Here is a 13,823-nt window from a genome sequence, read left to right on the forward strand (position 1 = left end):
TTTCAAAATCATCATTTTTTCAAAAATCATTATTTTTTGCAAAAATCATTATTTTTTACAAAAATCATTATTTTTTTTTTCAAAAATCATTATTTTTTAAAAACATTCTTTTTTCAAAAAAAATTATTCCTTCTACAAAATAATTATTTTTCAAAAATAATGATTTTTGAAAAAAATAGTGATTTTTGAAAAAAATAATGATTTTTGAAAAAAATAATGATTTTTGGGAAAAAAATGATTTTTGGAAAAAAAAAAGTGATTTTGAAAAAAAAATGATTTTTGAATTTAAAAAAAAATAATGGTTTTTTAAAAAAAATAATGGATTTTTTAGAAAAATAATGATTTTTGGAAAAAATAATGATTTTTGGAAAAAATAATGATTTTTGGAAAAAATAATGATTTTTTGAAAAAATAATGATTTTTGGAATAAATAATGATTTTTTAAAAAATAATGATTTTTGGAAAAAATAATAATTTTTTAAAAAAGTAATGATTTTTGAAAAGAATAATGATTTTTATTATTTTGTAGAAGGGAAATAAATTTTTGTTGATTTTAAGTTTGAAATTTAGGTTTATTAGTCCAAAATCCTAGCAAATCCTAGGGGGTAGGGTGGGATTTTGGTCCAATACAAATTTTGGAATTAGGAATCCTTAGGATTCAAGAGTCCTAGGATTCTTGGTAGCCAAACAGACCAAGGATTCATGATTCCTACCAAATCCCACTTTTGATAGGAATCCTACTTAGGAATCCTGCAACCAAACACACCATTAGTTTTTTTTTCGGAATACTCTCGGGGGCGAAAATAGATTTAATCTTAAAAATAATTAATGGCCACGTCATCTCCTTATTTCACCTCCATTTGATCTAATATCTTCCATCTCATCTCTCACAATTTCCACTTCACCTTTCTTCTCTGAAGTAGGTCGCCGACCCGATCACTTTTTTGGTGACCTTCAAATTAAAAAAAAATTATTTCTTCTTCATCACTTTTCTCTTTCGTTTTCTTCTTCCTCTATTTTCTTCTTCTTTTCTTTCTTTACTCTCCTCAGCGAACGGGAGAACCTGCTTCTCCGGCAGTCTGGTAAACGAGATTGTGAGTTTTACTAGACTTTTATGTGGATTTGGGTTCCGGAACAGAATTAACCCTTATTTTTTTTATCCGTATAAGCTCCGCGCGTGCTCTTTTAATTTATTGATAATGCATGTGCCCTCTTAATTTATGGATAATGCAGAGATAGAACTTCTCTTCTTTTCATTTTTTCCGTCCAAGGGCAACTAATATCTAACTTCAGTTGCGTATTTTTCTCTTTGTCTGTTAATGGCACTGACCTACGGTCATTTAAACATCTGAAATTGGCACATCAATACATATGAATCAGATTTTTGAAATCTAATTTGAAACAACTTATTTTTCTCTTCTTTAACTTTACCTCTCCACAAATGTATTGCTTGCAAGGCACAGGATGAAAGTTCAACAACAAAAAAAAGACACAGGATGAAAATAATTATTTTCCTCCTAATGCCCGCAATAAAGTACTTGGAGAAAACGAGTTCTTCAAATTACGTGATATATTCTTCAACCGTTAGATATAAGTAAAAAACCCAAATAAATTGTACTGGAGTGTGGAGTAATAGAAATTTACAAACACAAGAGAGAGAGCGGGGACAATTAAGAAAGTGATTTGAAGCCCATAAATTATTAAGGTTTTATTAAAATTTATATGGATTAATGAATTCCATATTTTCAACCGACTGATCAATGCGTAAATTGAAACAAATATAATGAAATTTTGTAGAATTACATGTATTGGGAATGTATGTCGCGAAACTTCTTCATCAAACAAATCGTCATTATCATTGAAAGAGGCAAGGGCATAATAGAAAGCTAAAGTGGGTATTAACACCCCTGGGACAGAAAAAAAATGAAAACGACATTTATTATCAATTAGAGAGCATCCGAAATACTGGCCTAATATCGGGAGCCATATGAAAAATAACCCAAATAATAATAAAGAGAGAGTGACGGGCAGAAAAGGGAAGAACAAAAAAGTGTCTCTAGTGGAGCGGACTGAAACGTGTGTGATGTATTGTGATCAGTCCGACGTTAGAGGCGTTCCGACGTTAGAGGCGTTTTTAATGGACGACACTCAAAATCAATCATGTAACCAATGACTTCGTTGGACAATTCTACGGATAGAACAAGCTTTAAAATTAAGAAAACCCTAAACAAAATAGAGTATTGTTACTGATGCAATAAAAAAAAGTAATTCTATTGAACATACCACCATTTAACAACGATTAATTAACATGTGTTTTTGTTGTCGTAAAACTACAGTGGAGAAAATCTTGCTCTATTTAGCAGTTGTGATAATTCAATACGTCTTGTTTCTCCTGAACAAAAAAGAAATACATCTTGTTTCAAAAAAAAATTTCAATACGTCTTTATTTGTTTTTCCTTTGAATGGTACTAGAGTAGCTAAATTATTTCTTTTTTATTTGTATAAATTAAATGATATAATTGAATAACCTAAGTTAGATCTTTGAAAATTGAACAATGATTTTTTGTTTCTAGAGTAAATGGGCATTTGTTGATCAATTACATAAGTTACATATCCATCCATATGTACTTTGATGACAATTAAATCTGGGTGCAGCAAAATATCACAATATTTGTATCAATGATTTAAAACACTTATGATAACAAAGTGAGGTTCTTCTCTTTCAACAAAAAAAAAAAAAAGTGAGGTTCTTCTTGTCTAAGAAAATGAGTGATACCTTAGGTTATATTATACTCGCATTACAACGGATACTCTACCTCATAATGCATATATAATTGGAACCAAATATTGTTATCATTAATACATGAAGTTGTATAACAATTACAATTTTTTGTTGACTATCTCGTCGTGTTATAACTATTCTAACTGCGTCTTTCTTTATATATAGTAAAAAAATAGAAGTAAGAAACATATTTTTCTTTCATTATTTTATATTTTCTGTTATTACATACAATAAAACAAAGATTTCGTTGATAATTACTAGCATTGTGACTCTTCCAAGTCATTTTTCATGTTTTATACACTCCAAACCCTAGTTGTTGTTGTTTTTTTTTTTTTTTTTGAGAATTCGACTTCGATCTACGTTGCAAGATAGAAGGCATTGATACATCACGAAGATGTGATGAGCACAATAATCTCCTAATTAATTTAAACCATGAATGAAAGAGGCCTCAGCCCTCAAACCCGACAACAAGAAAGATGCCTAAAAACCGATAAAGTTATTACATTATTTATTTATAGCCTAAATTACATGGATAAATGTTGATGACAAACTGCTTCCACCGAAATTCGACTCCACGACCTCATGGACTTAAGAGGAGTGTCCAACTACTGTACCAAAAGCTAGCGGACAAAACCAAACCCTAGTAGTTGTGAAATGTGAACCTTGACTAGACATGTGCAACTCATTATATCCTTTAACTTACCCTGGAGACATATCAAATAATTTAATGGTAGAGATAAGACTCTTTAAGTCCAAATAGACAACTGCCACAAAAGGGAGACGTATGTGGGAATGTGACATTTGATTTTTGAGTAAACCATCCGGCAACTCATGTGCTCAAACTAACACTCAAACCCTGAAATTAGAAAATTAACACTTATTCTCTTAGTTGTTCCATTCACATACCTACTTCCACTTAATTGGTTGACTTAACTTTACTGTTTTCTTTTTCCACATTTAATGTCAATAGACAAGACTGGCAACACAAGGCCCATTTGCTTGGTTTTACTATCGTTTGTATCTGATTTGTTCAATTTTGTTGTGTTCTATTTGACTTGTGTTTACCTCCTTTGATTTGTTTAAAATCATAGTAATTATTTCAATTTATTTTAAATGAGGGAAGCTCGCGTCGAGCTCATTTCGTATCTGATTTTAAATAGATCTACAGTAGCGTAACACAAGCAGTTACATATCCAGAGTCCTAAAACGAATAGAACATTCCTGAATTCGAGTTTCGCTGATTTGAATCTCATATTTGAGCGAGAATCAATTTCATACATAGCAAGACTACCACGAATGTGGACAGCTTTTATCAGGTCAACATAGAGACAACTCAGACGAGGCAAGAGGTCCTATAGGCGGATCTTGATAGGAGTTTGTACATGGGTTCCATGATTCTGCTTTCGATGCCGCTCCCATTGGAGATTAAGGGAAAACAACCACTTTATATCCACCATGATCCGCTCGGAACTGAATGAGTCTGTGTTTGTCCAAAACTCGAATTGGATGTTACCCGTCGGACTTCAATGAATCATTGTGGGCTAACTACCTAACTCCGGTCCTGCTGTTCATTCGACGTATACTGGGCCAAGGTTACCTTACACCCCACACCTTGTGACAACAAAAGGTGATGGTCTACCTCCCCGGGTAAAGCATCATTGAGTATTTGTCCCACATTAAGTAACGTATACACCATAGTTCAAAAAAAAAAAAAAAAGTAACGTATACACCACATTTCTAACATATGAATCATGAAATTGAAGACTTTGTCAATCCTTTACCCCACAGTTCTAAATTTTTCTAGTTATATATTACCAACATAACCTTCATTTGTTTTTTTTTTCCCTTCCTCTCTTTCTTTCTATTCCTTTTAGTTTTCCGATAATAAATATCGAACGCATCAAGAAAGAGATGACCCTACGAGTAAACTTCGGGTCATGATAGATTTAGTTGTTTTTTCTTGTTTGGGTACTAATTATGAGAATAATAGACTTAGATTGAAAACTATCTATACATTATTACGAAATGTCTTGTACAAACTATACAATTTTCAAATTAGTTCTACCTACATTAGTGTCATCCCTTGTATATTGAAATAATAAGTTAAGAACAAACTGTGAATAAATCTAAGTACATGAAATTCATTTCCTCGAATTTGAAGCCCAAGAACCAACAATTTTTCTCATCCTTAACCAACCCAGACACTAAAATTTCGGAGTTGATGAATTCATCATCTTAAAAGGTTGATGGCCATCTCACGTAATTTCCTGCAAGTTTTTCCCTTGTTTAATAGTTCCTTCTGAACCATGGAAGCTGAATTCCCTGCTCGAAGGTGACTAATTTTCATGGATTTGCGGGCTTCGGAATGTGTTATGAAGGCACAACAGAGGAAAATTCTCCTCGGGAAAGGTTCGAGATGATAACGCCCGTAATGACGAAAGTTACAATGGGTGATGATGAAAATTACAGTGGATGGTGATCGATGAACTCGTTGGTTGGAGCTCTATGTTGTTGGATGACCAAAACCGAGGCACTCATAATCATATCTGATGAGGCTAAGACATCTCCGACAACTCCGAGTTCAGGGCATTCTTCCCAATCGCTCATTCCCGTTGTTAGAGGTGATAGTCCACGACCACCTTTCCCAACGATAAACAACGAGTACGTATCCTTCATTCCATTTAAAACTACCATTGTTTCTCCTCCGTCTTCGACGTACTTCTCTACATAATTCACTTCCCTTGATGTCACATACCTGATTTACAACCATATTACGTTAATTAGCTCATAAAGAAGAAAAAAAGAGACGAGTAATAACAAGATTTCGAGGCGTAAATGTGTAGAATTGAGTTTGTATGTCAATGATAATGGTTATTCTGACTTTTGAGAATCGTGTCACATTGACAAAGGGAAATCTCATGACTAAGAATACAACATCTAGGACTTATCTACTCATTACCAATTGGGTTTAGTTGGATGTCCCTACAAACTTAATATATTGGCAAAGCTAGGCGAGACGTGATTGACCAACAGTCATGTGCACCACATCACCCAACAGAAAAGACGTGTTAAAACTCCAAGAATCTTGCACATGAGACGGTGTGCCGAAATAGTCCGACAGGGAAGTCTCCGAACCAAGAATGTAACAGGAACAACCTATCTACTCATTGCTAAATGGTTTTAAGATGGATGCATACAAAGTCAATATATGAAGTTTGAGGGTTACGCACGTGTTACGAAAATTAGCTAGGAAAGCTTCGTCTGCATCCTTTTCTGTGACATGAGTCATGATCTCCATTAGAACCTCATTTTCTTCATTCGATTGCATATTAATGTTGGCTTGTAGCTCTTTTCTCGTCGCAGGTAGAAACCTAAAGACTGTTAACTTAACATCAGGATGAACAGCCATTTGACAACTATAAGCCAATGCTTCACGATCATCGGGTCCTCCAAAAAATAAAGCTGCAACCTGTAGCTTCTTATCTGAATCGGATTCTTGTATTGGAGCAAACCCCCTATCAACAAGGATGGCAACCGAGCATGGAGCAGCCCGAAGAACCTTCTGGTTGATCGTACGGATCCTCTCTTTGCTAGTCTGCATCTTTCCATCTACTCGTTGATGCTTGTGAAACGGGAGTAAAATGATTGAAACTCTTAGATCCTTTGCACTGTTGCACAAATCTTCATGCATCGTGGTAATACGTGATACTACTTTCAATTGGTGGATTGGTACACGCGTATCAGCAACAAAAGCATCAATACCCTCATTGATCTCTAATTCATCGTTCCCACCATAATCTTCATCATCTTCCAAATATTCATGTTGATGGTGTAATAATTCAGAAGAGGACTTGTCTGTAAGCTCAACTAGGTGCATCATGAAAGTGGTAAATGGTAAATTTCGGGTCCCAACTGATGCAGCAATAATAGATACCATAGTAGGAACATGGCGTGGACCGTGGACACAGGCTAGTGTCCGGACTTCACTACCGGGCTTTTGCATCTCTAGCCCAACATGCCTGAAAGCCATGGATTTATCTTCTTTTCTTACCATCAATGCCAGAAAAGGGGCCACTATGACTGTGTTCAGTACCACTGTCACCAGATACATATTGTAAACTTTCTCGGTCCATATCTGTCGAGCATGAGTGGATTTAAACATGACTATTTAAAGACATATATCAATATACACCATAAGAGGAAAATGTTGGATTATACAAGGAAAAGGAACGAAAAAACTTACATACTTCGTAGATGCCAAACTTATGATCAAAAGAGCAGCATGACCTTTAACGTTCATCAATAGACCGAGAAAAATGCTGTCCTTGGGATTAATATTTAAGTAACGACAACACACAAAAGCACCACCAAACTTGGCACTGATGCTTAAAAAGACAATCAGAAAGATGATTAAGATACTTTCTCGATCAGCCCCTTTTAGATTTAACTGAAATCCCATGTTGGCAAAGAAGAGTGGGAGTAAGAAGTTATCGACAGGGTAGCCCATTTTGTGTATCAATGTCCGGTATGTTTTTCCTTCTCTTGGAAACAATAGACCAAGGCCGAAACAAGTAATGCTGCTATTATAACCCCACATTTCCACGTAAACTGAGACAAATCCAACTACCAACATAATTGACAAAGCCTCGATGTTCCTTAGATGCTTTCGATGTGGATTTCGCCTGTTTAAATACTTGGCCGCTATAGGATTTAGAGCTATTACCGATCCAATGAAAAGAGCCGAAAAGAAAATCCCCTTAACCACACCCCAGAAGTCCAAAACACGACCACCCCAAGTGGATACTATTGCTATTCCTAATAAGGTTGATAATTCGTTGATCAAAGCTGAAAGAATAGCCAATCTCCCAATATCTGATGAATCAATTTTTAATTCCGCAGCCAACTTGATCACAGTAGGAGAAGAGGTGTTAGCTAATAGCATCGTAATACAACAGAAGAATGAGAACCCGTTCCCAACTGATTGTGCTTGATTGTAAAACAGGGGAGAGAAAGCGGCTGCTAAAATAATGCATGATACAAGACTACTGTGAGCAACCCAAGATGCGTACTTATATGTTCGAAGTAGATAAGAGATATCCATCTCAAGCCCGAACAGGAACATGTAAAGTACACGGATAATAGTAGCTAAGGTTTGATTGTAAATCTGTGAGGAGTTACCGAATAGCGATTGTTTGAATAACTTGATATGAGAGAGCCCAACGGGACCTAAAACCATCCCAGCCTGTTAACAAGTGAAAACAAAATCATGATGTTAAAGAAGATCAAGCTCAAACTCTTGCAATTCCACGACTACCATACAGACTGTTAAGACCAATTGGCAATGAGTGGAGAGGATATAGTACCATATTCTCATGCGGGATATATCCTCACACAGCCCCTCTGGTGTAGGATCTTTTGAGCCTAACATAATTTCTTTTTGTAAAGTGGAGCACTTTTGGCCATGGGGCCTAACAAGTGTGGGTTTAGTTCTAATACCATGCTAAGTTTGTAGTATCCAACTCAAAACCAATTGGCCACGAGTGGGTATAACACAGATACTATATTCTTAATGGAGTACTTTTTTCCCATGTGGTACTATTCTCGTAAGGACTTTCACCATTTTCATAAAAACCAAGAGAAGTTTAACAAAAATTTCAGCATAAAAAGAAGAAAGAGAAGGGATATGTTGTTTTAATTACCAGAATTTGGGAAACAGGACCACCTTGACCAAAGGGTTTGAGGATGAGATTGAAAATGTGAGAGAAAACGAGAAAGCCGAAGATCTCTGTACCAATGTGCACAAAAGAAAAGGGGTCTTCTCCAAGACATGGCTTGGCATCAAGAATTTTTGACATTGTTCTATAAATACAAACCAAATCAAAAGGGAGAGATGGTGGAGCTAGGAGGAGGACGGTGGAGAAAGAAGAGGTTGAGGGGAAAGAAAGGTGAAGTTTTGGGTCTCCAGTCCTTCTTCCCTTTCATTCCCACTCACTTCCTCATTACCAAATCTCTTCCTATATCTCCATTTTCCCTTATTTTCATTTCCTTTCTTCTTTTTTAGGTTTGATTGATTGATGAGGAAGAAGGGTTGAGAGAGAAAGTGGTGGTTGGTAGTGAACATTCCTCCAAACCTTTCAATGGCAGACCTCTATTTCCGGAATTTCATCAAACAGATTATCTGCCTACCTGGTGATACGACATTATATGGTAGGTCCGGTTAAAAGCACCCATGGAAAATTATATTTGTACCCGGGTATAAATGAGATGGATCGTCAACCGTTGGTAGCCCAAGTGGTTCCAAGGTGTTGACATAAACTCCAGAAATCTCTAAAAGTCTCAAGTTCGAATCCCAGAGAAGGTGGAATCGGGCAGTTATCGAGCTTATCACATCTATGATGTTATCAAATGTCAAAATCTTGGTTTTTCCAGCGAAGGGATTCCTCCCTCCTCTGAAATCCCCTTCACTTTCTAAGAGGAATTTCAAGTTTTAATTTTATGTTAGATCTAGTCTTAGTTTTTGGAGTAACAAAAAGTTGAAGAGAAAAGGAAATAGGAAGTTAACATGAGTACAAGTCTCTCTGATCTTGAAAATTCATCTTCATCTTCGTGAACCAATGAAAATATCTTCAAGTGGTGTTCGAAATCCCCGTATCTCTTTTAGGGTTACCAAATTTAAAGATGGTTTCTTCAAATTTCACAGGCCTAATTTTTTATGTTGAGTTTGCATAATAAAATGACTCAACGAATATACGACATCAAGAAGACAATATCGTATTCGAACAACAACTTCAATCCACAACCTCATCCAATCTCTAAATTCTCCACCAATTGGTTATGTTAGTATAATAAGCTTTCGACCTTTAGGGACTTCTTATCTGCGATCTTCAGGAATTTTTAATTTAGTGACCTTTAGGGTCTTTTCATTTCGTTTTTTTTTTTTTTGTTAAGGAACATTTCGTTTTTGTTATATTGTACTCCTTTATCTTCATGTTGCCCTATACTTTTGTAAGTTCGTGTTGTAATTTACTTTAGTAAATCGATGTTGTACTTAGAGGAGTCAAAACTCTCTTAACCATGTAATGTATTGGATTAATTTCCATCATTTTAATAAAATTCTGGTTTATCAAAATTTTTTTTTTAAAAAAACCCCATCTTATAGTCAAAGCAAGGAGACCATGCTCAATGACTCGGACTGGACTAGTCTGACGGTGTTTCGGATTCCTCTCTTCTTAACTTCAACCAGAAGAATCAAATAACATGATCTTAGCCTGGAATCAAGGTTGGTTGGGAATCTAGGTTTGGAATCAAAGTTCTTTTCATGATGATTTTACTTTTTCTCTCTCTGAAATAAGGTTTTTAATCTCTCTAACTACTCGTTCTGGATCGATGATGATGAGTTTGGAATCAAATTGTTTCCGTGACGGCGTAGTGATGTTGATAAGGAGGAGAAATTAGGGCAATCAAAGGGGGTCGAGTGCTCGAGTGCCTAATCCCATTCCGTACCTGCTGCTAATAGACACCGGATGCGAATAACAATTCTGTCGATCGCCTTTATCCGGACTCCACGATTATTTCTTTTGCAATTTTACGCGTCCTATTTGTTAAATGTTGATGTTCTAACAAGAATATTTGTGTGAAAGAGCAAAAAATAGGTCATAATAGAACTATATCTAATAGTAACATAAAATCCATAAGAAGTTCAAACTTTTACAATATTTTTGACTCCACTTTATTACGCTAAATCGACGGGCTCAATCAGATCTTCTAAGTTTAAAGGTCAGAAATTTGTTTGAGGGTCCTTGATTCAAAACATCTGAAATGTTAAGGAAAACTGTCTAGGGGTTTTATATATTTGAGTCAACATAATATATAACCTAGGTAAAAAAAAACAACAACAAACATTTCATAATTATCCTTCCGTACAAATATTCATAAAGCCTAAATTACACCTTTATGCAACTAATTCCTTAAGTTTCTCTTTAGACTTTTTAATATTTATGATTTTTAGTTAGAGGTCATATTTATGAAAAACTTATATAGTTAGAAAGAATTTTCGTTATCTTTCTCACTAGATCCCTCTGTTCAATACATTTTTCTTAAAAAAAATATCTCAGAAAAAACGATTTTTCTTTCTTTTCTCAAATCTTCCAAACTTGGTTTGCAGAATACAAACTCAAAAACTCAATTTGCAAATGTTGCAAACTGACATGCTGATCTTACATACTTGTTGACTTGATACGGGTTAACCCGTTGGGTTTTTGTCCTTTCTTGACTTATCGTTGTAGTCAACTGATAACTAATTTTTGGATCATCATGAGTCCCCAATTTCTCTACTTTCAGGCATTCAACTTCAACAACTAATTCCTCTGCCTTGAGGCATTCAGCCTCAGCAGCCAGGTCTTCATCTGAAGACATTGTTGATTTCAAGACAAGTTTTGAAGATGCGACTCTGTTAAGAATCTGGTATAAGATTTGGGTTACAAAATTATGGTGATTTTGGTGGAGTTAGCCTTACTTCTAGCCCCATTTTCTAATGTCAAAATTTATCTTCCTCTAATCAGTCAAGATGATGCGACTACTAAGTTGATCCTGCTTTGCTCCTCACGATTTGGGAGATGAAACCTGCAAAGAACTCGAAAATTTCTCCGATGCTCGAGACAGTCAAATTGTTTTTGCAGTTAAAATATTGAATATTGCGTGAACGGAGTTATGGAGTTGTGACTTACTCGTTGTGTTAGTTCGTGCCTTCTTCGTGACCATTTGATTACCTTTTACATGTTGCTTTGAGCAACTGTAGATAGGCGGTGTTGATGAGAAGGTTGAGATCCAGCGTGTTGGATGAAACTACTACTTCGTAGTCAGATGATATTAGGATTCCTCTTTGGGATTATCTCGTATGTTTGATAAATATAAGTTACCTTGTTCAAGGATATCTGATAGATCGTGTTTCCGATTCGATGGATTCTTTAAGGAAAGTTTTTCCCTTTCGGGATTCTTGAAATCCAAGTTTGATAAATGCTTAAGATCCTCAATGACTGGGTTGAGAGGATTCGGGATTAAGTCGGTAAAGTATTAGACACGCTTCGACCCCTTGTGTTTCGGAATTGAGGTATCGGCCCCAATTACGCAGACTCCCTAGTCTTCTCCTAAATCTCGAGGCAGCTCTGGTTGTATTAGAACTAAGACAGGGCTTAGGCGCCTAGGACGGCCATACTGACTTCCCAGTTCTGGGCTTGAGTTGCAGACCTTCTTCAAATTCAACCTACCTGTCTACTTGATACGGGTTGACCATTGGGCTTCTGGTCTTTCTTGACTTATTGACCTAGTCAACTGATGACAATTTTTAAATTATCACACCCAAAAGCTCTAGTATTCTTGATATTTTGAAGCCCGGAACACACAACCTGACGTCTTATGTACCCATAGGTACCCGACTTAACCCGATTCTCATCCTACCTAGGATTGAGATACCCAAGCTTAATGTGAGTGTTATAAGTTGTTTGTTCATGAATCTTAATATTATAGGTTGAATATTGATCGTCATTGGTGTTATTTAACTTTTACGTATGTCTTGTCTGTTATGTCTTACAATGCCCTTCAAATGTTTGTTAATAATCCTCAGTTATGAAATCTATAGTTTTCTTATTGCTAATAAATCATCCCTATGATTACCCCTATTGAGAGGCGTACATGGGTGCATATTACTCGAACAACTATAATTACTCATTTCAATAATCATGTAACTAGTTTAACTTCCTTTTAAGGGTAATAACAATACCTAATTGTTATTGTTGATAATATTGGTATATAAATTGTGATTGTCGTGTTCATTATCTTTCAATGAATTTCGTTACCAAAGTACAAAATAGACCGCTTTTTTGCTACAACCATAGACCAGAGCAAATATGTAGAAATCCGTAGCAAATGAATTTTTGTTATGGACCTCCGTCCGTAGTCGATAGCCCTGTAACAAATAGTATTTGTTACGAACTAATTGTTATGGCTTTTGATTCAATAAATAATTGGTAGCTTTTTGTTACACCAACACCCATTACAAAAGGTCAATTATTCGTAAGAATATGACCATTGGTACTTTTTTTACTTGCAACAAAATTCGTATCAAAATGATAGTAGCTAATGATTTTTGTTACAGCATTCTCGTTTCAAAATTTCATATCAATTTTTTCTTCAGACGTAACAAAAAATATATATTGATTGCGTTTCAGTTAAAATTACTTTTTCTATAATAAATTTGATCTTTTTTAGTAAATATTTATTCATCTAACGTATACAAATTTAAGTGTTGACATTTCTATCTAGTGAGTTTTATGGGATTTCATTTATTACTCGCTAAAATGTGTGAATCCATGTTGAAGACACCACGGTGAAGTTATCGTATTTGGTAGAAGTGATTTTTTATTTTGCTGGATTTATATCAGTGTAATCAATATGTTGTGTTTAGTATCACATGCAACCTAAAATTGCGAAGCTACATTTAGAAATTATGCTGAAATACGTGTATCCCTTACACATGAAATAATAACAAGATAATATTTATTTTATCTCTCTTTCTCTCACACGCCTCTATCTCTCTACCTCTCTATTCATCTCTCTAACTCACTTAATCCATCATATCCAGATTCATACCCTTCTCCATTTCACAATTCAACCTAAAATCGCGGAGCTACATTTAGAAATTATGCTGAAATACGTGTATCCCTTACACATGAAATAATAACACAACATAATCATATGCCTTTTATGTTTGGCGTAGTTTACATGATTGTATTTTAAACTATTGCCCCAAAAATTTATAAACTCAAACGTGCCATATCTCTCTTAAACAAGATGGTTCTGACGTTTTATCTTATTGTACCCATCTCAAATCCCTTCAGGATGAAGTTCAGTCTCTCATGGTCATTGAACCATGTATTTGTGGTCGTGGTAAGTCCATCATGTATCGTTCAAATCGAGAACGAGCCATGTAATTTATTTAAGGTTTGCCAATTCAAAGTCAAATTCTTTTAATGAATCCCTTTCA

At 35.2% G+C, this 13,823-nt stretch overlaps 1 protein-coding gene and 1 long non-coding RNA gene across 2 annotated transcripts in view; both read right to left on the reverse strand.

Annotated features, from left to right (window-relative positions):
* Nucleotides 1-13,823, reverse strand: part of LOC147538752 (uncharacterized) — a 78,884-nt gene that overhangs the window by 54,603 nt on the left and 10,458 nt on the right. The window lies entirely within an intron of this gene.
* LOC147538757 (cation/H(+) antiporter 2-like) overlaps nucleotides 4,775-13,823 on the reverse strand; it is a 34,516-nt gene continuing 25,467 nt past the window's right edge. Inside the window, exons 2-5 of the mRNA XM_086638985.1 lie at nucleotides 8,482-9,109; nucleotides 7,026-8,024; nucleotides 6,013-6,917; nucleotides 4,775-5,537 (exon numbers count right to left, since the gene is read on the reverse strand). Coding sequence (XP_086495111.1) covers nucleotides 5,246-5,537; nucleotides 6,013-6,917; nucleotides 7,026-8,024; nucleotides 8,482-8,637 — 2,352 coding nt within the window. The 5' untranslated portion in view covers nucleotides 8,638-9,109 and the 3' untranslated portion in view covers nucleotides 4,775-5,245. The remainder of the gene's footprint in view (nucleotides 5,538-6,012; nucleotides 6,918-7,025; nucleotides 8,025-8,481; nucleotides 9,110-13,823) is intronic.

This window comes from Eschscholzia californica, unplaced genomic scaffold (genome assembly GCF_041429995.1).
Source record: "Eschscholzia californica isolate CP2 unplaced genomic scaffold, dmEscCali1.0.p SCAF_5, whole genome shotgun sequence".
NCBI classification, from domain to species: Eukaryota; Viridiplantae; Streptophyta; class Magnoliopsida; order Ranunculales; family Papaveraceae; genus Eschscholzia; species Eschscholzia californica.